The sequence below is a fragment of the Rhinolophus ferrumequinum genome, chromosome 16 (genome assembly GCF_004115265.2).
Source record: "Rhinolophus ferrumequinum isolate MPI-CBG mRhiFer1 chromosome 16, mRhiFer1_v1.p, whole genome shotgun sequence".
NCBI lineage: Eukaryota > Metazoa > Chordata > Mammalia > Chiroptera > Rhinolophidae > Rhinolophus > Rhinolophus ferrumequinum.
Genome location: NC_046299.1, coordinates 24,688,777 through 24,711,622, shown reverse-complemented (window position 1 = coordinate 24,711,622; position 22,846 = coordinate 24,688,777). Strand labels below are relative to the sequence as shown.

At 37.7% G+C, this 22,846-nt stretch overlaps 2 protein-coding genes across 3 annotated transcripts in view; one reads left to right on the top strand and one right to left on the bottom strand.

Moving 5' to 3' along the window:
* The window catches only part of ENTPD7 (ectonucleoside triphosphate diphosphohydrolase 7), a 41,076-nt gene that overhangs the window by 1,930 nt on the left and 16,300 nt on the right, over positions 1-22,846 (top strand). For both annotated transcript variants that reach the window (XM_033130615.1, XM_033130616.1), the window contains exons 4-8: positions 12,594-12,799; positions 13,048-13,198; positions 17,246-17,349; positions 19,502-19,558; positions 22,000-22,133. In XM_033130615.1, coding sequence (XP_032986506.1) covers positions 12,594-12,799; positions 13,048-13,198; positions 17,246-17,349; positions 19,502-19,558; positions 22,000-22,133 — 652 coding nt within the window. The remainder of the gene's footprint in view (positions 1-12,593; positions 12,800-13,047; positions 13,199-17,245; positions 17,350-19,501; positions 19,559-21,999; positions 22,134-22,846) is intronic.
* Positions 20,551-21,982, bottom strand: LOC117036265 (kinetochore protein Spc25). The gene is made up of 2 exons (XM_033131066.1): positions 21,970-21,982; positions 20,551-21,418 (listed from the first exon to the last, which is right to left on the bottom strand). The coding sequence occupies exons 1-2, from the start codon at positions 21,980-21,982 to the stop codon at positions 20,700-20,702; spliced, it is 732 nt and encodes a 243-aa protein (XP_032986957.1). The 3' UTR covers positions 20,551-20,699.

Here is a 22,846-nt window from a genome sequence, read left to right as displayed (position 1 = left end):
GAATACTGCACTTTTATTAGTAAAATTGCACGCCAGTTACTACATAAAGATCTTGCCAATGTTCAGTTTTGATTTAGGAATGATGCTGCTGCGTTTTAAACATGAAAGGCATCTTTCTGTTTTCTTGTTTTGGTGGGCTGACTTATTGGGTGCATAAATGTTTAGGATTGTTCCGTACTCTTGATGAAGTGACCCTCTTATTAAATGACTCTCTTTTTCCTTGATTATATTTTTGCTCTGAAATCTACTGGTCTTGTATTAATATAGCTACTTAAGCTTTCTTTTGATTAGTGTTAGAATGATAGATGGTTTTTCATCCTTTTAGTTTTAGCCTATTTGTGTCTTTATATTTAAAGTGGGCTTCTGGTGGGCAGCATTTAGTTGAGTCTCGCTTTTTATTTAACCTCACAGTGTCTGCCTTTTATTTGGGGTATTTAAGCCATTTGCACTTAATGTGGTTACCAATTATGTTTAGGTTTAAATCTGTTTTGCTGTTTTCTGCTTGTCACATCTGTTCTTTGTTCGTTTTTCCTCTTTTTTCTCCCTTCTTTTGAATCGAGTACATTTTTTATGATTTCATTTTGTCTCCTTTGTTGGCTTATAGCTGTAACTCTTGTTTTTATTTTTTTAGTGGTTGCTTTAGGGTGTAGGGTTTATAGTATACATCTTCAACTTACCATAGTCTACCTTCAAGTAATATCGTACTTCTTCATGCATAGTAGAAGAACCTGTCGACAGCATACTTTCATTCCTCCCTTTTCCTTTGGCCTTTGTGCTATTGTCATACATTTTACTTCTGCATATATTGTAAGCACCACCATATATTTTTCTTATTTGTGCTTTAAACGTTCGATTATCTTTTAAAGAGGTTTTAAAAATAAGAAAACAATGCTTGCATATTTACTATTTCTGAGCTTCTTCATTCCTTTGTGTAGATTCATATTTCCATCTGGTATCGTTTTCCTTTTGCCTGAAGAACTTCCTTTAACATATCTAGTAGTTTGAGACTGTAGTTGGTGAATTCTTTCAACTTTCATATGACTGAAAAAGTCTTTATGTTGCTTTCCTTTTAAAATAAATGTTCATTGGGTATAGATCTCTAGGTTGATCTTTTATTACTTTAAAGATGATGCTCCACTGTCTTCTGGCTTATATTCTTTCTGAGAAATCTGCTCTCATTTTTATCTTTGTTCTATCTGTATATATAATGAGTCTTTTTCCTCTGGCTGATTTTAAGATTTTTCTCTTTGTCACTGGTTTTAAGCAATTTGATGATGTTTGTTTGTTGGTGGAGTTTTTCTCATGATTCTTGTGCTTGTGATTTTTTGATTCTTGGATCAATGGATTTATAGTTTTAAATCAAATCTGGACACATTTTTTCTTCAAATACTTCTTCTGTCCTTTCCCACTTCATCTTTGACATCGCCAAACATATGTATTTTGAACCATGTGAAATTTTTCCACAGCTTGCTGATGCTCTATTCATTTTTTTCAGTCTTTTTTCCCTCTCTGTTTCTTTCTGGATATTTTATATTGCTATGCCTTCTAGTTCATTAGTATTTTCTTCTGTAGCGTTTAATCTGTTAATTCCATCCAGTGAGAGTTGAATAAATACCTTTTTTTCCCACAGAAAATATATCTGAATTATTTGATATAGTTTTAAGGCCTTACCACTTGCATAGAAGATCTACATTCTTTTATAACAGTGATTCATTTTGCTATTAATTTCTGATTAGGCTATAAAATAACATGATGACATGTTATTTTCATCATCTTCAACATGATTTTCTCTTTATCACTTCTCGGGTGTAGTCAGTTAGGAGGCTTTGGGCTGCAAGTAACAGTCAAACTGACTGAAATAATAAGGAAGTTTATTGGCTCATAACTAGAAGTCCAGAGGCAGAGGGACCACAAGTTCAACACTGGCTGGCACGACGGGAGTCTCTGGCTCTGTTGTCTACATTGTCAGCTTACTTAATGATTGCAAAATAGCAGCCAGTAGCAATAAGGGCTACATGCATCCTCATTTCTGTTCTCTAGAGAAAAACAGGCCTTCCATGCTCTCTTATAAGAATGCAGAAGACCCTTCCCAGAAACGTCTAGTAACCCTTTCCTTGAACCTTTTTCGGTTAGAATTGGGACACATGCCTACTCCCCTTAATATTTCTGGGTTGTTCTATCCCCAGAAGTTTTCATTTCTCTATCACTTTGGTCATTCATCCATCCATTCATTCGACAAACATTTATTGAGCAGCCACTATGTGCTGGGTGATATAATGGCACAAGGACATGGAGACTTTGGTACCTTTTCTTAACAAGTTTATGTTTTCAACTTACTCCTCTTACTCCTCTAGCAGTGTTGAGGAGTACTGACTTCTTTTGACTCTTCCTTTCCAGAAGAGGCAACACTTGTTTAGATGACTACACAGTTGTCAACAATTTGCCTTAAGAAGCTTGTTAGCTTTGGAGAACTAAATCCATAATTTGAGTTTCCTCGATGCTTACTGGGATTTCCTTGATAGACCTGTGCATAGTTTCCCACTGGAAGACAGCATGGGCTAATTATGGAATTCTATGCAGGTTAATATGGCTAGAGTGAAGACTGTTACGGAGTTAGTGAGTCATACAGAGAGATAGATTAGGCTGGGCCTGCTAAGCCGTTTTAGGAAGTTTAGGCATCATCCTAAGGGCAGAGGGAAGGCTTTGAAAGCCTTTGAAGGATGATATGGTTTGCTTTTTAAAGAAAGCTTATTTTGGTGGCATTGTAGAAAATGAATTGGAGGAGAGTAAAAATGAAAGCAGGGAGATGAACTGGAATACTGCGATAGAGAGACGATGGTGGCCTGAACTTGGGTGGCAGCAGTGACGATGGTGAGAAGGAAATGCATTTGATGGATCCGTGAGAGGTAGAGTGATCCAATTGGTCTTTTCTACCAATATACTCCAAGGGGCCAGATCCATTAAATACTTGTTAAGTTGAATTAATTGAAACCAGTTAGGTGCAGTGCTAAGGGACACACGGACAGTGCCATTGTGGTGACCTCACCAAAGTCTTGACAGCCTGTAGTGCTTTAGCTGAGCAGCAAGCAGCCATGAAGCCTAAAAGCTTTTTGTTCTTTTTTTCTTTATTTTAATTAAAGTTTGTTGGGGTGACAATTGTTAATAAAGTTACATAGATTTCAGGTGTACAATTCTGTATTACATCATCTGTATCTCACATTGTGTGTTCACCACCCAGAGTCAGTTCTCCTTCCATCACATATTTGATCCCCTTTACCCTCATTTACCACCCTCCTCCCCCCTTACCCTCTGGTAACCACTAAACTATTGTCTGTGTCTATGAGTTTTTGTTTTTTTATTTGTTTGTCTTGTTCCTTTGTTGTTTTCAGTTTTATATCCCACATATCAGTGAAATCTTATGGTTCTCTACTTTTTCTGTCTGACTTATTTCTCTTAGCATAATAATCTCAAGGTTCATCCATGTTGTCGCAAATGGCACTATTTCAAAAGTTATGTGCATATTGCCACAAATTACCATATATCATTAAACTATCATGGCAGCCTCTATGAGTCATTTAGGAAGCCAAACATTTGTTGAGAGCTTGCTGTGTACATGACACTGCTAGACATTGGGGTACAAAGATGAATAAAATGTGGCTCCTGAACTCATGGAGTTCATAATCTAGTTAGGGAGGCAGACATGAAGCAATAGTTATTTCCCAATGAGATAATAGTTTATGTACAGCTGTGTAGAATCAGAAATAGAGAGTCAGGAACTGTATGCTGCCAAGAATCCGGAACAAAGTTAAGAATCAGCAGTTAATCAAAGAGGCCCACAAGTAACCCAATTTGATATCACTAAGTTCATGTACAGGAGCTGCTGTACTTTACTGATAAGATAAGCTCTCACAAAGAGCCTGTTTGCTTTTATTTTACACATTGTTTTAATTAGCTGGGTTCTCTCTTGTCTCAGAAGACAGCAGACCAGAGCAAATTGGAATGGTGGTAGTGGGGAGTGTGCGGTCATGAGATGTGGGCACATTGATGACAAAAATAATATCTAGCACTTTGACAGCGAGGCAAGAGAGAGGAAATTTATTAAATGTAGACTTACTCAAAATTTCTATCGACCGTTTCTATAGTGGCAAACAGTTCTGCACATTTTGTTAAAGCTTTTATTACACAGTCTAATAATTTATGTTAAGGATGACCTGAAATCTGTGGTTGTCAACTTTTGTGTATCTGAATCACTTGGGGACCTTTAAGAAATAATTGGACCTTTTCTCAAGGTGACTCTAATATGCAGCCTGAATTGGGAACCACTGCACTAAGGTTTAGTGATATTTATTTGGGAAGGAGGTATTATGGTGTAGGGATAAGAGAATTGATGTTAGAGCTAGTAAGCCCATCATTTGCTAGTTGGGTGTCTTGGGCAGGTGTCATATTCTGGAATATCATTTTCTTTATGTATAAAGTGGAGGCAGTCTTGTCATTTGGATTAAAAGAGAAAAGCATCTAGGACTGCCTGTTGCATCATGGGTGTTAGTTTTATTACTATTATTATTATTTGAAATAATCTTGATTTTTCTGTTTTCTAATTTCTGGGGTTTTTTTTGTCCTACAAATATACACTGAAGATAATAGACAGCCTTATCTCCATTTAAAATTTTCCTTCCAGAATTTCTTTTTTTTGTGTCAGCAGCTACTATGTAAGCACTGGTGGCCACTAGTTGATGATAAAAATCATTAAATGAATAACTAAGAATTTTTAAGCAAATAGTTAGGAATTGATGAATTGTCCCTAATTTACAAAATGAAATTAAATCAGTATGTTGTGATGTTTCACAAAAGGTATATAGCAGGTCCTCGAATAACATGGTTTTGTTCAATGTTGATGAGGAAAAAAAAACCAGTTGGTTCCCAGCCGGGGCTACTGTCGCCGTGCAGTGTGCACGTCCTCCCCAGGTCTGCGTGGGTTTCTCCTGGTACTCTGGTTTCCTCCCACAGCCCAAAGATGTGCATGTGAGGTGAACGGCGTGTCTAAATGGTCCTGGTCTGGGTGAATGTGGGAATGTGAGAGTGCACCCTTGATGGAAGGGATTCCGGTCCAAGGGGGTTCCCACCTTGTTCCCTAAGCTGCCAGGATGGGCTCAGGCCACTTAGGACCCTGAACTGGAATCACAGGGTTGGAAAATAATTATCTAACTTGTTTTTATTAATCTTTCTTAAGTGTATGTATAGCTCACATTTATTTCAGTGTTTAATATTAAAAGTGTTTGGGGTCTTTACGTAGAAGTTTGGTGATTTTTTTTTTTTTCACCAGAAATATGCCATAGGAACTTAACTCTTGTTTATGTCAATTAGCCTATGGTAAAACTGGTTTTGTTATATGTTGTTTTGCTTTAAGTCACATTCCAAGAACCTATCAATGATACGTGAGGACTAACTGTGTGCTATATGGCCAGGAGCACACTGACTTACTAGGTGTCTACACGAGAGCAAGTTTGGAAACACTTGATCAGGGAAATATGCTCACAGGAATACCAAAGTCGTCCTATGGTCTTGATAAATGAGGCATTGCTTTAGTTAGAAATTACAGTCTCTCTTGCACATTGCACCTTTGTATTTTAATATGTATGAAAGTAGCTAATGTTTAAAAGAATAATTCAATTATTTTCGCATTGAAAAAATTTGAATTTTTTTTCAGCCATTTGTGGAACTTAGCATATCTGCTGAGGTAATAGAAGCCTGGATGGGGGATTCCCCCCTCAGTAGTTTCAAAACTGAGGAATTATTATTTTTTTCTTTATCATGAACATGTACCCACATTGCTTCTGGAAGGAGAAGGCGGGAGGTTTGCATTAGAACTAGAATTTAGGAAAAGGTAAATTTAGAATGATGGGATGTCAGTGAGGATAGAATGTAGAGTTGGTTGTTTTTTTTTAATGTTATTTTTTAGAGCAGTTTTAGGTTCACAATTAAATTGAGCAGAAAGTACAGAGATTTCCTTTATACCCTCTGCAAAGCGCCCCCACACCACCACCACCATACACAGCAAAGCTCTTCTTAAGAATAATTTGGGTTAGGTATGTGTTCTCATCAACTTTATATCTGGCATGTGCCTTACATTATAAGATGTGCTCCAGCAACTTCAGACTTCATACATATTTTACATTCATTTATTCATTCGTCTATTCACTTATTCAACAAATAATATTGAATGTCTACACTGTGGTATCCAGTAGGGTAGCCACTACACATAAGTGGCTATTTCAAATTAATTAAAATTAAATAAAACAAAAAATTCCTCACGTGCCCTAGTCACATTTCAAGTGCTCAGGGGCCATACGTTAGCTAGTACAGACCTTCCTTATGAGTTTCAGTTCTGTTTAAAGCAAGTCAAAAAGAGGCATTACTTTCAGATAGGAAAAAAAATATTAACTTTAGGATATGCAGGTGAGTAAGGGCTCTTTTATACAGTAGAACAATTCATATATTTTTGCTGGTGAAATTGAAGGCATTTATTTGCGTTTATTCACATTCGTTTAGTTAGTTTCTTGTGCTTAGTGGTATCTGTAAGCAGAACTTTAACTTATAAATGTTCCTGACTGCTCTGATTAATCTTGTTGGGAGATAAACAGTAACCTTACAAGAGGCTTTTCTGGGCCTGTGTTACTATCATCAGTCATGCACAGCTACTCTGGCTGTGGTGTCATTAGATTGGGTTCTGAGCCTTGAATGGAGTTGCAGAGTATGATGCCGTTCAGCAAAGAGCTGGTCGCCCCATGCTGATGGGGCACTTTAATTGACTTTTGATGCATTACTGAGTTCTGTTTGAACTCTAAAAGTGGCATAATTAGTTTTCATTTTGTAAGTTAGGTAATGGTTTGGTCAGTTACCATGCTAATGCTGTTCATGTTTTCAGGATAATGGCAGTGAAAAGCCACTGTCTTCCAGTTCTTCCTCGGGTGATGTATGTGTGGGCCACTTTCTTTTCATTGACTCAGCAGTGACCAGAGGGAAATCATGTTTTTCAAATAGAGAGAGAGGGCTTGTGTGTGTTTTGGGGGTTGGGGGTGGGGTTAAGTATGTGTGATGGTGAATCAGATCTCTCCTGGGAAGGTGGATATGAGGGATTCCAAAGCTTTCAGAACTTTTCTCTTGGGTTTTAGGTCCTCTTTAGGGCTTGACTTAGTGCAGCATCAGCAAAGCAGGAGGGTCCAGCAATGCAAGTAATTGACCACAATGGCTAAGGCCAGGACTGCATATCACAAATGAGAACATCCAAGAAGGACCAGTGATCCATCCATGTTAGGAGCTACCCTGAGGAGGACCTTCAGGGGGTCGAAAAGTGTAAGAAGCCTGATTAAGTCACAAGATGTCAGAATTCCAGAAAGAGGTGATACTATTACTTCACGGAGGGGGAAATTGTTCTTCAGTTACTCATTTGTATGCAGGATGAGAAAAATGGAGACTTTCTGCTGCCTGCAGCATTAATCAAAGACTCAAATCGGAGGTGTACCATAAGTTCTGTCTGATCCTGTCTGTCTCCCTTGCGTTCTAATGCCAGCTGACATTTTTTTCTGCCAGTGCATACATGGAGACTTCTAAAGGAAGAGAAAGAAAAGTTGAGTTGCATCCAAACTAGAGCTGTGAAGTTGTTTATCTTGACAGGAGCCAAAGAGGATGACAGGATGCTTTGGAAAGCCATTGAAACTTTCTAAGGAGGAGACCAATTGATTTTGAGTATAGCTATACAAAGATATAGAGACGTTAGCAACAAACCAACAGCTGCATATTGTGAACTCTAGGACCAGACATTTTGTGTTGATTGATACATATGAGAGAAATGTGGGGAACACTATGACAATATCAAGGCACGGCGGATAAGGCCATGTTCTTGAGAAACCAGTAGTCTAGATGGAGAGGTGGAACAAACAAATAAGAGAGAAGTCTTAGGGGCCCGCCCGGTGGCTCAGGTGGCTGGAGCGGTGTGCTCCTAACGCCGAGTCACCGGTTCAATTCCCACATGGGCCAGGGAGCTGTGTCCTACAGAACTAGACTGAGAAACAATGGCTTGAACCAGAGTTGGGGGGGGAGGCGGAAGAAAAGGGGGGAAAGAAAGAAGTCTTAGGGGCTCATACTGAAATATATACAAACAACTCAAAGGGAATAATGAAACTCCACATTTTATAGCAGAAGGAGGAGACCGTGTCAGATAACTGTGGATATTACAAGGTCTGCATTGTGGCAGGGAGGCTTCTTAAGAAGGGGAAGCCATGTCAAAGAAGGCAAAAGGGAAAAAATAGGTGGAGGTGGAGAAGCAGATGGATGTTAACAAAGATAAAGGTCACATCAGAGCCTTGGTCCTCAAAGTGTTTACTGACACTTTAGAGTTTCTGACACCTTTTCACCCTTAGTGGGTCTATGAGGCCAAAACTATTTTGATAATACTACTAAAATATTTGCCCTTTTAAAATTGTGTTAAAAAACATATAACATAAAATTTGCCATCTTAATCATTTTTAAATGTACAGTTCAGTAGTGTTAAGTATACTCACATTGTTATGCAGCCAATCTCCAGAACTTTTTCATCTGGCAAATGTGAAACTTTATACCCATTAAACAACAATTTCCCGTTTTCCCTCCCCATCCAGCCCCCCTGGTAACTACTATTTTATTTTCTGTTTCTATGAATTTGACTCCTTTACATACCTCATATAAGTGGAATCATACAGAATTTGTCTTTGTGACTGGCTTATTTCACTTAACATTAAATCCCCAGGATTCATCCATGTTGTAGCATGTGACAGGATTTCATACGCTTAAGGCTGAATAATATTCCATTGTATAGACCACATTTAGTTTATCCATTCACCTGCCGGTGGACATTGGAATTGTTTCTACCTCTTGGCTATTGTGATGATACTTGGCCTTTTCACTGAGTTCACATTCACACTGATGATGCAAAAGCAGAAGAGAAGCAGAGAAAATCTGCTGGTGCCGTAGCACAAATCCAGGCAGAGGTACTAGATAGTACTAGTAGTTATTGTAGTCTCCATTGCCACACAACTGCAACGGGGAAAAACGTTTTGTTCCACTTCAGAATATATTTTCAATATTTTGTGTGACAAAATGGGAAATAAGCGTGAAGCATTTCTGTTGCATAGTGAAATGGTCTTGAGGAAAAGCGTTCAGGCAGTTGCTTGAGTTATGAGCTAAACCCAGCTGCTTTTGTCATGGAATACTATTTTTACTTGAAAGAATAATTGCCAGAAAAACCGTGGTTTTCAGACTTGGGTATTTCAAAGACATTTTCTTGCAAATGAATTAAGTAAAACAGCTTGTCACTTTAAGGAAAACAACTGTCAGTATTTATTGCCAATGATAAGATGTGAACTTTCAAGTGAAAATCAGAAGTTTGGAAAATTTGTATCTGCCACAGTGAGTTTGATAGCTTCCCAATACTTAAAACTTTTTGGTAAGATTAGTAGTGATATTAGTGAATGTGTTTTTTTTTAATATTGTCTAATGAAATGTGTGAATATTAGTAAGATTTGCATAGTTCAGTGAACCAGTATTTTCCAATATATGATGTTACAAAATCATGCATGGGTAAAAGCCATTCAAAGTGCAAGAAAGACCAGTGGATTTTAATGTTACAGAGTATGGAAAGTTCTTAGATAGGGTTTTAGGTTCCACATTGCAAGTAATCTTTAAGAAACTCTACTTGTTGAGTTTTAGTGCAGCATCAAAGAAGAATATTCATAATGATCTAAAAAGGCTATTGAAATATCCTTCCCTTTTCCAACAACATGTCAGTGTGAAGCTGGATTTTCTTCATATACTTCAACCAAAATAGCCTACCAGAACAGATTGAATATAGAAGCAAAGACAAGAATCCAGCTGTCTTCTATTAATCCAGACACTAGAGAGATTTGCAAAACTATAAAACAACAGCGCTCTTTTTTGTTTTAGAAAACATTGTTACTTTTTATAAAGTATGTTAATATGTAATGAGTTTATTGTTATATCTAAATTAGTAAATACTTTAAATTTTTCTGTTTTATTTTCTAATATGGTAAATATAGATAGATGTAATCCACATACATTAGTTTTTTTTTAATATAACTTTTCAGAATATGAAGGGATCCTGAGCCCCAAAAGTTTAAGAACCAAGATACTAGAGAAAAGTTATTCATTAAGCATTGAGGGGATGGGATCCAGAATGTCTGAGAGAAGAAGAAGGAGTGGTTTTTCAGAGAAGAGAAGCAGAGAAAATCTGTGAAGCATTGAAGTACAAAAATTATTATGATGGGAAATGAAAAGTCATTTGAGCTGGAGATGGATTGTCTTGCCTATTTCTTTTCTATCTATGATATCTTGTGAGACCACTATTTGCAAGAGTTTGGTAACAAACCCAGATGTCTGCCCAGCTTTCCTGTGATAGAAGTGAGCTGTTACAGGCTGATGGGTGGATTGTGCGCCCCGTTCAGCCCAGCAATTTGATTAGCATGGGAAAGAATGTGGTGAAATGGAATCTTTAGGACTGTGAACTTTCTAGTGTGTAACAGATTTTTACCACCTGTTGCATTTCCCGTAACTCACTCGCATGAAGTCCAGAATAAGTTCTACCTGACCTTATCCTGTGTACTAATTTATAACGTTATAGTGCAGCTCAAATATATGTCCTTCTCTTTTTTTAAAAAAAAAAATGCATTTTGTATGGTAGAATAGGAAAGGTACTCAGCTCTACCTTTTTATTTTAGAACAGTTTCTACATGTTCTTCTTTTTAACACGTTTGCTTTTTTCTGTCCAAAGTAAGGAACTTTGTGGTCGCTATAGCAACGTGAAATCACCGGTAAACACAGGCTAGACTGTTCTGAGGGGCTTCACACTGGCTTTGTGTTCTGATCAGAGGTGGATTTATGACAAAGCTAAGGAACGATACCTACACTTCAAGACTCCTCACGTGCATGAGCCCCTTTTGTATTTGTCATATTGAATCTTTTCTTAAAAAGATGCCCCCTTCACTTGTATTAGCTTTAGGCTCCATAAAACCTAGTTCTGAGGAGTTCTGTGGAAGGGTCTTGGGGATCTAAGAGTTAGCTCTAAAGACAATGTTGGATGAGTAAGACATACAAGGAAGGGAGTTTAGCTATAACACTTGAAAAAACTCCACAGCATTGCTTTCAGGGCATTTATTTCATTATTAGCTCAACCTAGGGTAATACTTATTCAAATTTAAAATAATTTAGAAGACAGAATTTTAATCTGTCTACCACGCACTGTGTATTCTTAGCACCAAGAAAGAGCTCTCCTTTTCGGTATACTCAGCTAAAAGCCATTCTCACTTGGGCTCCTCTTCAAGTGAAGCCTTTGAAGAGAGGAGTCAGTGATATTTGCACTTTTCAGACCCTCAGGCTCTGAGGGAACTTTAATATTAATTAAAGCCTCAGTGCTCAGAAGCATCAAGCAACTCTTAGCCTTCTTTTCTTTCTGGACTTTTCAGCCCTTTTCTCCAGAGGGTTGGCAGCTATTTGCTGTCCCAATAATTATGTAACAGCAAGAGCAGTGGCGACAGCAGCACTGTGCTATCTGCCCACAGGCATCGCATGGTCTCTCTGAGGGCAGAGGCCCCACGATCCTTATTTTACAGATGAGGAGACAGCCTGAGGGAAGTTCGGGAACTTGCTGAGGTCACACAGCATAGAAAGTGCTAGAGCTGAGACTCAACCCTTGGTGTTTGACGGTAACGTCTTTCCTTATTTTTTCTTCCTGTTGTCAGTCAGGTATCTTGCTTGGAATGAGAATCTGAGAAAAATCTCAACACAAAATACTGTCTTAGAGCCTAGAAGCTTTTTTTCTAAATTTGTTTGTTTTAACAGTGTAATGTTTTATTTTTTAAACTGGGTGTTAGGTACACAGGCATTGTCTTAGTATTATTCTTTACTACACTATGCAAATTTTATGAACATTCTTTTTATAGCTACAAAATTTTTAAAAAGAGCGTAGAAAAGAATAATTATTGTTTCATGAAATGCATTTTTTGTCAATACAATTCTAACAATACAAAGCGCGAAGCAAAAAGCCCCATGAAAACATCATCACCCAGAAACACATATTACGTGATAATCATTCCGTAGTATTCTTTATGTTTATATACAGAAAGAATAAATAGATAGGTAGAAAATTATTAAGATTGTTTTAGTTATTTAGTGTGCATAACAAACCTCCCCAAAATTTAGTGGCTTAGAACAATAAAAACCACTTGTTTACCCAGGCCTACAACTCTTTCATGAAGAGCTTGGAAAAGAGTTGTTACCCCAGCCAGTTTCAGAACTGGAAACCAAATATGGAGGAGTCCTTCCGCTATCTAATTTCACTGGCCTCTGGGCAAACAGACCAGCAGCTGCCTCATATACATCAGTCCACATGGTCAATACTGTTTCATTCCTCTGTTAGGACATGGAGTCCCATGTGCCTGGCACCTGTCGACGCTTAATGAAGACACATGAACAAATGAATTCCATGGTGGTGCCTTTTGTGGACCTGGCCTCTTAACAGCGATTTCTCTTTTTGCCCGACTTAGGTATTTGGCTCGAGTGGGGGAGCTTGAAGCGACTGACACTGAAGACCCGAATCTAAATTATGGACTTGTTGTGGACTGTGGCAGCAGTGGCTCCCGGATTTTTGTTTATTTCTGGCCAAGACATAATGGGAATCCCCATGACTTGCTGGACATCAAACAGATGAGAGATCGCAACAGCCAACCAGTGGTTAAAAAAATCAAGCCAGGTACTAACCAGAATATATTTCGTTGTTAATGAAATATATCTGCTACAGGCATATGAGAGAGGAGAGAAGGGCGAGAAAGCAAGCTCCCCTTTTCTCTTGAGATTCCGGTGAAAGGGAACGGTATCTCTTCATTGCCTCCCACCTCCTCTCAGATGAATGTTTAGGACGTTAAGCAGAGCCTCATGCAGTATCAGCCCTCTGAGTCTGTGTGATCTGCTTTTTAAAAACAGTATTTTGTCTTACTTAAGGAATCTCTGCAATGGTAGACACTCCAGAACATGCCAGTGATTATCTCCGTCCTCTGCTGAGTTTTGCTGCTGCTCATGTGCCTGTGAAGAAGCACAAGGAGACCCCCCTTTACATCCTGTGCACAGCGGGCATGAGGCTCCTTCCTGAGAGGTGAGATGCAAGGTCTGAGAAACACAGGAAAATGGGTGGCACAAGACTTGAAAGGCTGCTGTCCTCTGTGCTTCCCTGGTCTGAGCAGAGTCACCAGTACCCACAATAACTGCACAATCAGTTGTTCACACCTTCGCGTCATTGGCTTCTTTGGGATCCATATCTATCTGAGAAGGCCATAATGGTTCTTAGTTTTGATTGAGGGTTAGGAGCAGTGGTGATGATGTTAAATTTGAATCATCAGGCACCTAGATGGGGAGCATAATAACAGAAGGGTAGTAGGAGGGTCACCGAGGGACTGGGTACCTGGGGCTAGTGTGAGGCCTCTGATAGGACTGCTGCTTTCTCTGTACCTTTCCTGGCTCCCTGGTGGTGCTACTAGCAAAGCTCAGGCTCCAGAGCTTTAGACAAGTTTTTTCAACCCTAGCTAGTCTCAAGTCTTTTCCAGTTAACCTTGGTGGTTTCGCCTGGCATCTTGCCACTTGATCCCTCTTCCCTCACTGGAAGGGGAAGAGGAAGAGCCCCCTCCTTGTTTGTGATATCTCCCCTTTGACCACCTCCCCCACCCCTCCACACTTATTATGGTCATGGGGTGGCAGTGAGCTCCCTTGACTTTAGAATCCATCCTTCTGAAATGTTCATAGTCTCGTAGGCATCAGATATTTTTTATTAGCTTAAATATTTTTCCATGGTAAATAGCAGTTCCCTTTTCCACAAAAGTTTTATTTTGTATACTTGGCAACAAAAACCTCAGCCATGCATGTAGGACTCCATGCTGCTTATGCCAGACATGCCAGACAATATAACATATGTCAGTACTTATTTCAGTGGACGTCTTTCCTTCTGTTTAGATGCGCAGTTACTGATTTCCTATTTGGTTTACTGCTGAGAAGCAGATTACAGTGGTACCTCAGTTTTCAAACATCTCCATTGACGAACACTTGGGTTTACAAACACTATAAATTTTATGGATCTATGGTATCATTAGATAGTAAAATTCATGCTAAATTTGCAGTTTTGGGGGTTGATTTTAAAGGTATGGAATGGATTAATCCATTTTGCATTACTTTCTTTGGGGAAACCACACCTCGGTTTTCAAACATTTCAGAACTTGAACGGTCTTCTGGAACGGATTACGTTAGAAAACCGAGGTACCACTGTATTTTACATAGCCATGAGCGGCCTTCTATCTTTTTATTTTCCCATATATCTTGGTCTTTAAAAAATTTTTGTTGTGGTTTTACTTATTTTTAAAACCAAACTTTAAAATATTATACCTGCAACCTTACATCATTAAAGGAAATCTTAAAAGTCAAACAAACAAACAAACAAAAAAAAAAGCCAAATCAAAAGCACTCATAATCCTACTACCCTATCAAAACTTTCATTTTGTCCATTCTCTTCTTTCTGTGCATCTGTATTTAATTTCTACAAAGTTGTAATCATACTGTGCATGCAACTTAGGATTTTTTGTTTCTGACATAAGTAATGTTCATATCGTCCAAAAGTTTAGAAACCGTGGGAAGAGTATAGATGACACAGGTGGTGCCACATCACAAATCTGTGAATAGCCTGAGGTCTCACAACCAAGGAGGCAGGGAAGAGGGCCAGAGAAAAGGCTGACTCGGAGGTCAAAAATCAGAGTCAACCAGCAGGGCGATGGTTTGGCCACATTTTCTGTGTCTGGAACAAAGGAGGGGATTGCCTCATCTCCTGACACTGCTCAGCATTGCCTGTTTGTCAAAGAAGTTTCTGTCCAAACAAAGCCCACTGCAGCTCCACCCCATTTGTCTTAAGTGTTCGCTGTCAGCGTGGAAGCTCTGAATGTTAATACTTATTTTATCTTAAGAATTTTTACGGAACTTGCCTTTTCTTTTAACTTGTTTTCTGATCACCTCTCTTAATAATGCCTAGCTCTATCCTGGGCTTATGAAATCATTGCTACCTCTATGGCAGCTATAGTTGTTGATGTAAGTGTAACTATCACTGCAAGAACCTGTTTTGCATAGTTAATGCTTTGATAATTTATTAGCATTTGTGAGCAGTATTCAAAATGGCTTTGAATCACCTGGACTCTCTCTCGAATTTACTGGCACTAGGTTTTATTTTTTTGCCAAAGGCCTGGAGTAACAGAATTTATTCTACCTCTTTTTTATTTTGTAATGGAAAAACCCTTTAAAAGTTACAGATAATACAAGGTGATTTTTAAGGGAAAAAACTTTTAATTATGGGAAATTTCAAATGTATATAAAAGTAGAGAGAACAGTGTAATGAATCCCCATTCACCTACTACCCACCTTCAGCAGTTACCAACGTTTTGCCATTAAAAGTTTTTAAAAAAATTATTGAATTTTAGAAAATGAAAGTTATATTCAATCCTGTATGGTACATGAAGAGTATTTTGTTTTATTTTTAACATAAATTGGGACTATATTGTACATTGTTTTGTAGTAGAATTCAAAATATATTGGACAACTTTTCATGTCAATACATGTAGATAAAAATTGACCTCATTCCTTTTAATATCTGTCTAATATTACATTGTATGATTATACCATAAGTTATTTAGCAGGTCCCTATTTATGTATATTTGCGTTATTTCCAGTTTTTCATTGTTACAAATAATACTGCAGTATTCTTCCTCTTTGTATTTTTCTCTGATGATTTCCTTATAATAAATTTCTAAAAGTGTAATTGCCAGATCAAAGATTAAGCACATAAAAAATTTGGTACATAGTCCTGGATTGCCCTTTAGAAAGATGTACCCGTAATGTACATTCCAGACAGCAATGTATGTCAGTGCCCATTCTTCCATACCATCACTAAAACCAGCAAGCCCTCTTCTTTGGGTAGTTAAGAAGCATATCCAGTAGGGAGGGCAAAATAGCTCCTCTTGTTTCCCATGTAAAATTCTTATTGCATGAATGTAGTATGTGTGACAGTGGATTTTTAGAAACTGTACTTGACATGCTGGAAGATTATTACATCATTAAATGTAATTCTTTACTTTTTAGTGCTAACAATATTCTCGCTAAGTCGTGCTGACAACTGTCTGATCCAGTAGAATATTTTTGTAATAAGTAATTTAAAAAATCCAAGATACTTATCATATATATATATATATATATATATATGTATATATACATATATATATATATATATATTTTTTTTTTTTTAATATTTTTTTCTAAGGAGGGCGCAGCTCACAGTGGCCCATGCGGGGATCGAACTGGCAACCTTGGTGTTATTAGCATCACACTCTAACCCTAACCGGCCATCCCTGATCTTATCTTTAACCAACATTTTCTCTAGATTCATATTACTACTTCTAGCTTCATTGCTTTGCCTTTCTTTGTCTGATAATACTGATAACACAAAAGTTTAGAGGGAAAAACACAACCCTATAGATACTAAGCTTCAAAAGTTATTCCCAAATTTTGACCTTTGGATTTTGATCCTGATGTGGGGTTTTCAAACGATATGGTTTTCAAAAGGAAAAAACTTCAATCCTTGAAATATGGAAAGGGAGATTACAAAGTTCATTGTAAGCTTATATAAAGGATTAGGTGAAAACTCGTGGACCTGACTGCTTCTTGTGTGGTGAAATGAGGCACTGTTTCTGTATTGTGTAAGGTCTGAGGATAAGATTGTGTACCTCAAGTGAACAGCTTTCTTTCACAGTAGTTAGGAATAATGTAATTACATCTATTTTACAGATTGCAAAACTGTGCTTCAGTTTCCTGGGGCTTATGTCCACTCAGCCTATGAGAGGCATAGAACTACACACCGTCTCATCTTTTCACACTATTTGAATTGTAACACATAAAGGAAAAGCATTACTATCACCATATTGCCTTTTAAGTAGGAGGCTGTATTCTGGAGGCAGTTGAAACCTTTGGAATCAAAGGACGTACCAAAGAGAAACAGGACTTGACAAGGAATGGGGGGAAGAGTGAGGTCACGAGGCTGAGTAGAAGGTCAAGTTGAGGCTGTTTGCGAGAAGAGAGTTTCAGGATTAATGTTTGGATTTTTTGTTCTTTCTTGCAGGAAGCAGTTGGCCATCTTGACTGATCTGGTGAGAGATTTACCGCTGGAGTTCGACTTCCTCTTTTCACAGTCTCAGGCAGAAGTGATTTCTGGGAAGCAGGAAGGTACTGGGCCTTGAGGGGAGCGTGAGTTCACCTCTCAGCCAACCACGGCACAATCTCTCTAACGGGTGTTTAGGATTGCTTTGTAACTCTGATTTTTATTTTTCTGACAGTAATTTTCTTGGTTCTGCTGTATAGTTTATTTGCATATTCTGCATTGGTGTCTGTTTTGGAATGCTGCTTCCAGAAGTCATCAGTTTATATCTGTTTTTAACTTTGTGCTAACTACTGTGGTTTTAAGAATGTATCAGTACCTAATGGTGGTTACAATTGGCTCTTTGGTTAGCGAATTACAGTTCTGAAAACATATCTGCATTTAGGAGTTGTACTGAGTTTACCAAATTCAAATGTAAAGCAAATTATTAAAGTAAGGAAAAGTTTTGATTGCAGGGAATGATCAGAATGAATTACTTTTGTTTTGTTATGGGCTTTCCTTTCATTGCACTTACTATGCAGTATTGATACCTCCCTAAAAACTCAGCCTATGGGATTTGTAGTTTTGGGGTGGAGTTGAATGTGTGTTCTTGTGTGCCTGTATGATGAATTATATTTCTGTTTCTTGGAAAAAAAGATCTTTTATGTCTTCTAATTGCAGTCCACGTAAGGGAAAAGGATTTTATCTTTTTCAATTTCAACATTGCATTTTTCAGTCCTAAAATTTCCATTTGGTTCTTTTTATATTCTATTTCTTTGCTGAGACTTTCTGTCTTTCCATTCATTGTAAGACTGATATTATTTCTTGGTTATGTAGCTGCTTTAATATCTTTGATCATTCCAAAATCTCTGTCATATCAGGGTTGGCATATTTTGACCATCTTTTCCCTTATGAGTTGAGATTTTCCTCATTCTTTCTATGCCAAGTAATTTTATATTGTATCCTGGACATTTTGAATATTATATTATGAGACTCTGGGTCTTGTTTCAATCATAAGGAGAATATTGATTCTTTTTGTATGTTTGTTTGTTTGAGCAGATAGTTGACCCGGTTAGGTTCAGGCCTCAAGTTCTGACCTGCCTTCTGTGGGCTGTGATTCTGTTGGTTCATCTTTAAAAGACTTGGCATTGCTATTTGGATTTGTCCCGTGTGTGTGCCAACCAGTGGCCAGTCTGGAACCTGGGCGTAGCCCGTACCAGTGGGTTGTCTCGCCCCAGCTCCATTCTCAAAACCTTTGCTATATTGTTTACAGTCCGATCCATGCATATGTAGCTTGAAGGTGAGCCCAGGAGTTCATACACCACTTTATTCCCTTTTCTCTATGATCATCCTGACAATTTCTAGCTCCCTGGAGTTCACTTTCACAGTCGTCTGGTCAGAAAGCCCGGGTTTTAATCTGCCCACTCTGCCATGCATTTATTTCCATGATTGCAGCTGCATGCAGGGCCAAGTGGTGGAGGACAGAGGGGAAAAAAATAAGCAATAAGGATTTGCCCCAACTCTTGGGGCTGCAGCTCGTCTGGTCAGAATTTTAGGTACTTGCCCAACCTTCACCTGTGCTGCTGCAGGATTGCCTGGTAGGAGAAATAAAGGGAAAAAAGGAAGGGATTGCCCCCCGCCCCCGCCCCACTCTCCCTACTCTTTGTAGTTTCCTTTTCTGCTCCTTGGAACAGAAAGCAAGGTCTTTCTGTCCACCTGGTATGTTCTTTTGTGTTTCAAGCTACGTAGTCCAGGCCAGGTAATATATTAGGAGGAGAAAATGGGAAACTCAGTATTGGTTTGGTGGTTCTTTAAAATCTGATCTCTGTCCCAGTGTGCCACTATCAGTAATTTTCAGGGTCCTCAGAAAGCTGCCCCGTATGCTTTATACAGAGTTTATACTTGCATTCAGTGGGGAAACCGGGTGGACTGTGCTTGCTTCATCTTGCCCAGAACCCAAACTAACATTTTAACATTTGTTTCTATACATAATTCCTAGTCATTGTAGGAAATTTACAAAAATGCAAATTGTTTTAAAAGTGAAAAACATCACAAGATAAAATATTTTATTTAGTTATTTTTTAAGATAAAAGATTTTAAGTTCATGCACTGAGAGTGTGGAGTAAAATATTATTACCACTAGTTTTGTAAGAAAAGGAGAATAAGAGCAACTCTGGGGAGAGGTGTATTCATGGTGTAGCAGAAGAGAAATAAGTGAAGGCTTTTGTATTTCTCTCTTAGGGGTTTATGCATGGATTGGAATCAACTTTGTTTTGGGAAGATTTGACCATGAGGATGGTGAGTAATATTGTCTTCTTATGACAGTTCTTTAACTAAGGGCTAAAGGATTAAGTTATAACCTATCAGTAGCAAGTAAGTGCTAATGTTGAGTTATTTTCTTTTTTTTAAAAAACTCAAGGTGCTTCATTTTCCAGCCCTAATTAGCTTTCTTTTATTTCTTTTTAACTTTTAATATGGAAAGTTCCAAACATTCACAAAAGTAGAATAAATAATAAAATGAACTTATATGAATCCGTTACCCAGACCCAACACTTACTAATGTTTTGCCATTTTTTTGGTCCCCACCCTCCCTCCACACAACCTGAATTTTTCTCTGATTGGATTTTTAAAAGCAAATCCCAGACATAATCATTTTACCTCATGTACTTCAGTATATATCTCTAACAGATGAGGAATTTCAAAACAAAACAAAAACAAATCCACAATGCCATTTTCTTACTTAAGAAAATTAACAATTTCTACTATGTAGTCAATACCCTTCTAATTCCTAGGTGGAGACTTCCCTGATTATCTCAATATTTATTTGTAGTTGTCTTGTTCAGATCAGAATCTGAACAAGGATCACGAATTTCATTTGACATGTCTCTGTTAATCTATAACAGTATACCTTCCCCCCACACCTCTTTTTTCAAATCATTCATTTAAAAAAAAAGAAGCTAGTCGCTTAGTAGAATGCATTTGCCACGTTCTAAATTTGGTTGACTGCATCTTTGTGGGGTCTTTAACGTGTTCCTCATTTCCCCATAGGTCCTGTAAACTGCAGATTAGATATGGAAACTTGATTAGACTCAGATTCAGTTCTTTCCACAAGACTAAATCATAGATGGTGCTAAGTGTTTCCTGCTACATCACATGGTTGTCCCACTTTTAGCCATGTTAGTACTGATCAGGTATTCAGGGTTCAGGTATTGTCAGCCTGATCTGAGGTATTATCAAAATTCCTCATTCACTTTTTATTTTATTTTATTTTATTTTTATTTCCCAAGATTTTAATTAAAATGCTCTATAAAGAAATACACCACACAGAGATATTTAAAAAATACAAAAGGATTACAGGCAGACAATGGATGAGAATTCTTTTTAAGAGAGACACACAATAGGGAACAAAACTAAACAGTTTTTATATACTATTTATACATTAATTATAAGCCATAGTACTAAAAGCTTTCCGAACATTGGCAAGAAAAGCTGAAAAATTTTTGGTCTTCCTTACATTCTCTTGAAATTCTGATAGGCACTCAAGATGGGGAGCGCTATCTGACACTTCATAGTCCCTTGCTTCATTTAGGTGTAGGGAAAACATAAATGGGCTATCAGGATGCTTAGGGTCAATATTAGTGAATATAAACTGCAATTTGTCACCATAAATTTTTCGAATTTCTAGTCCAAGTCGATCTTTATACACATCTACAGATTTTTGGAGCCTTTTCAACCTCTCTTCACTAGCTTTTTTAGCAGTATTAATAGTTTCCTTCTTCCTAGCATATTCTTCCTTAAGATCCTGGACATTTGCAGTCAGTACTTCCATTTCCTGCTTTTTGCTTTTTACTTCAACAATCAACTTTAACAGGTTATCTTTCTTTTCTTGAATGAGCTTATTCTGCCTGCTGATCTGATTTTGATATTCCAATAGTATCTGAATCATTCGTTCTTCTTCCTTTAATTTCACAGATAGTTTTTCTGCAAATGCTTTATTGATGTCCTTGTAGGTATCTCTTAGTCCCACCATCTGACAGGAGATGTCACTGACATTGCCTTTGAATTTATTCCAAAATTCATTTATGCTTTTATCTAACAATGCAAGTTCGTCCTCTACCAATTTGTAAGACAATGCTTCGCCGGGAGGCCTGAGCCCAGCTGCTTTCCCAACGCAAGACAAGAGCCGATGCCGCTTAACTGCCCACCTCTCCTCATTCACTTTTCACCCAATGGTTTAATAGCCAATTATCATTGCTTAGATCTGGTTTTTTCACTAGAAGTTGCAAAAGGATGATTTTTCTAATTCTGCCATTCCTTCTGCATTTAACAGCTGGAATTTCTCATATTTAAGATTATAAGGTTATTTAATTTAATTGATTTTATATTTATATTCTTTTTATCTTATGCTAAATATTGGTCCCTAAAGATAATAACATAAATTTTTTTATTTGCTTTGTTCCTCGATATGTGTTTAATGGTTTTAAAATAGTATCAATAATATTACCAATAAGACTACTAGAGTGTGGTTTAAGATATTTATTTGTTCCTTTTGTCATTAAGGTATATCTACAAGGGATATATAGTCAAAATACCATGTTTTAAGTCACTTGAAATAATTCTTCTCCGTGTTAATTTCTTTCAGTCTTTTTTAAGGGATTTCTGTTTTCTGTCTTTTTCTTCTTTTTGACTTAATTTTAGTTTTCAATTACCAGACCCCTCCATTCCTCTATTTATTTCAGAATCAGATGCCGAAGCTCCCCAGGAATTGGCAACGGGACGCAGAAGGACAGTAGGGATTCTGGATATGGGAGGAGCCTCTCTCCAAATTGCCTATGAAGTTCCTACCTCAACCTCTGTCCTTCCTCCAAAACAGGTATTTTACCTTTTAGGGAAATCTCATCGCAAGGAATATCCGTATTTGTGAAGGAAATTTGATTTAGATTAGATTAGATTCTTTGGATTTAGACCAACTTGCCTGGGTCCAAATATTTGTTCAGATGCTTGCTAGCTTGCATTTTCCTGAGCAGGTTACCTCTCTGAGCCTTAGTTTCCTCATATGTAGAAAGGGAATAGTAATAATATCTACTTCATAAAGTTGTGACAATAAAATACCACCATTTGTGTAAAGCACTTAGCAAAATGCCAAGCATATAATAAATGTTTAATACATTTCAGCAATTATAAGTATACTACCTATCTCATGCAATTGCCTGAGGATTAAACACGATAATGCATATAAATCGCAGAGCACAGTATTTGACACATACTTGTTCATTAAATGTCATTCCCTTTCTCTTACTAATGATTCCATTCTAATATTCCTTACCTGAGAAGAATGTAAAGAATGTACTTTGAGGGAATAATTTTATCATAGAGAGGAAGAAGAAATACAGACACTTGTGAGTACCTATTATGTGCAAAGAATGAGACATGTTACACTGAGCCCAAAAGCTTGTAATCTGTCAGTGAGACAGCCTGCAATACCAGGCAAACCATGACAGTGTGCTGTCATTTGATATAAACCGGAGTTTCTTGTCCTTGGCACAATTGACATTTTGGGCTGGATAAGCCTTTGTTGTGGGGCTG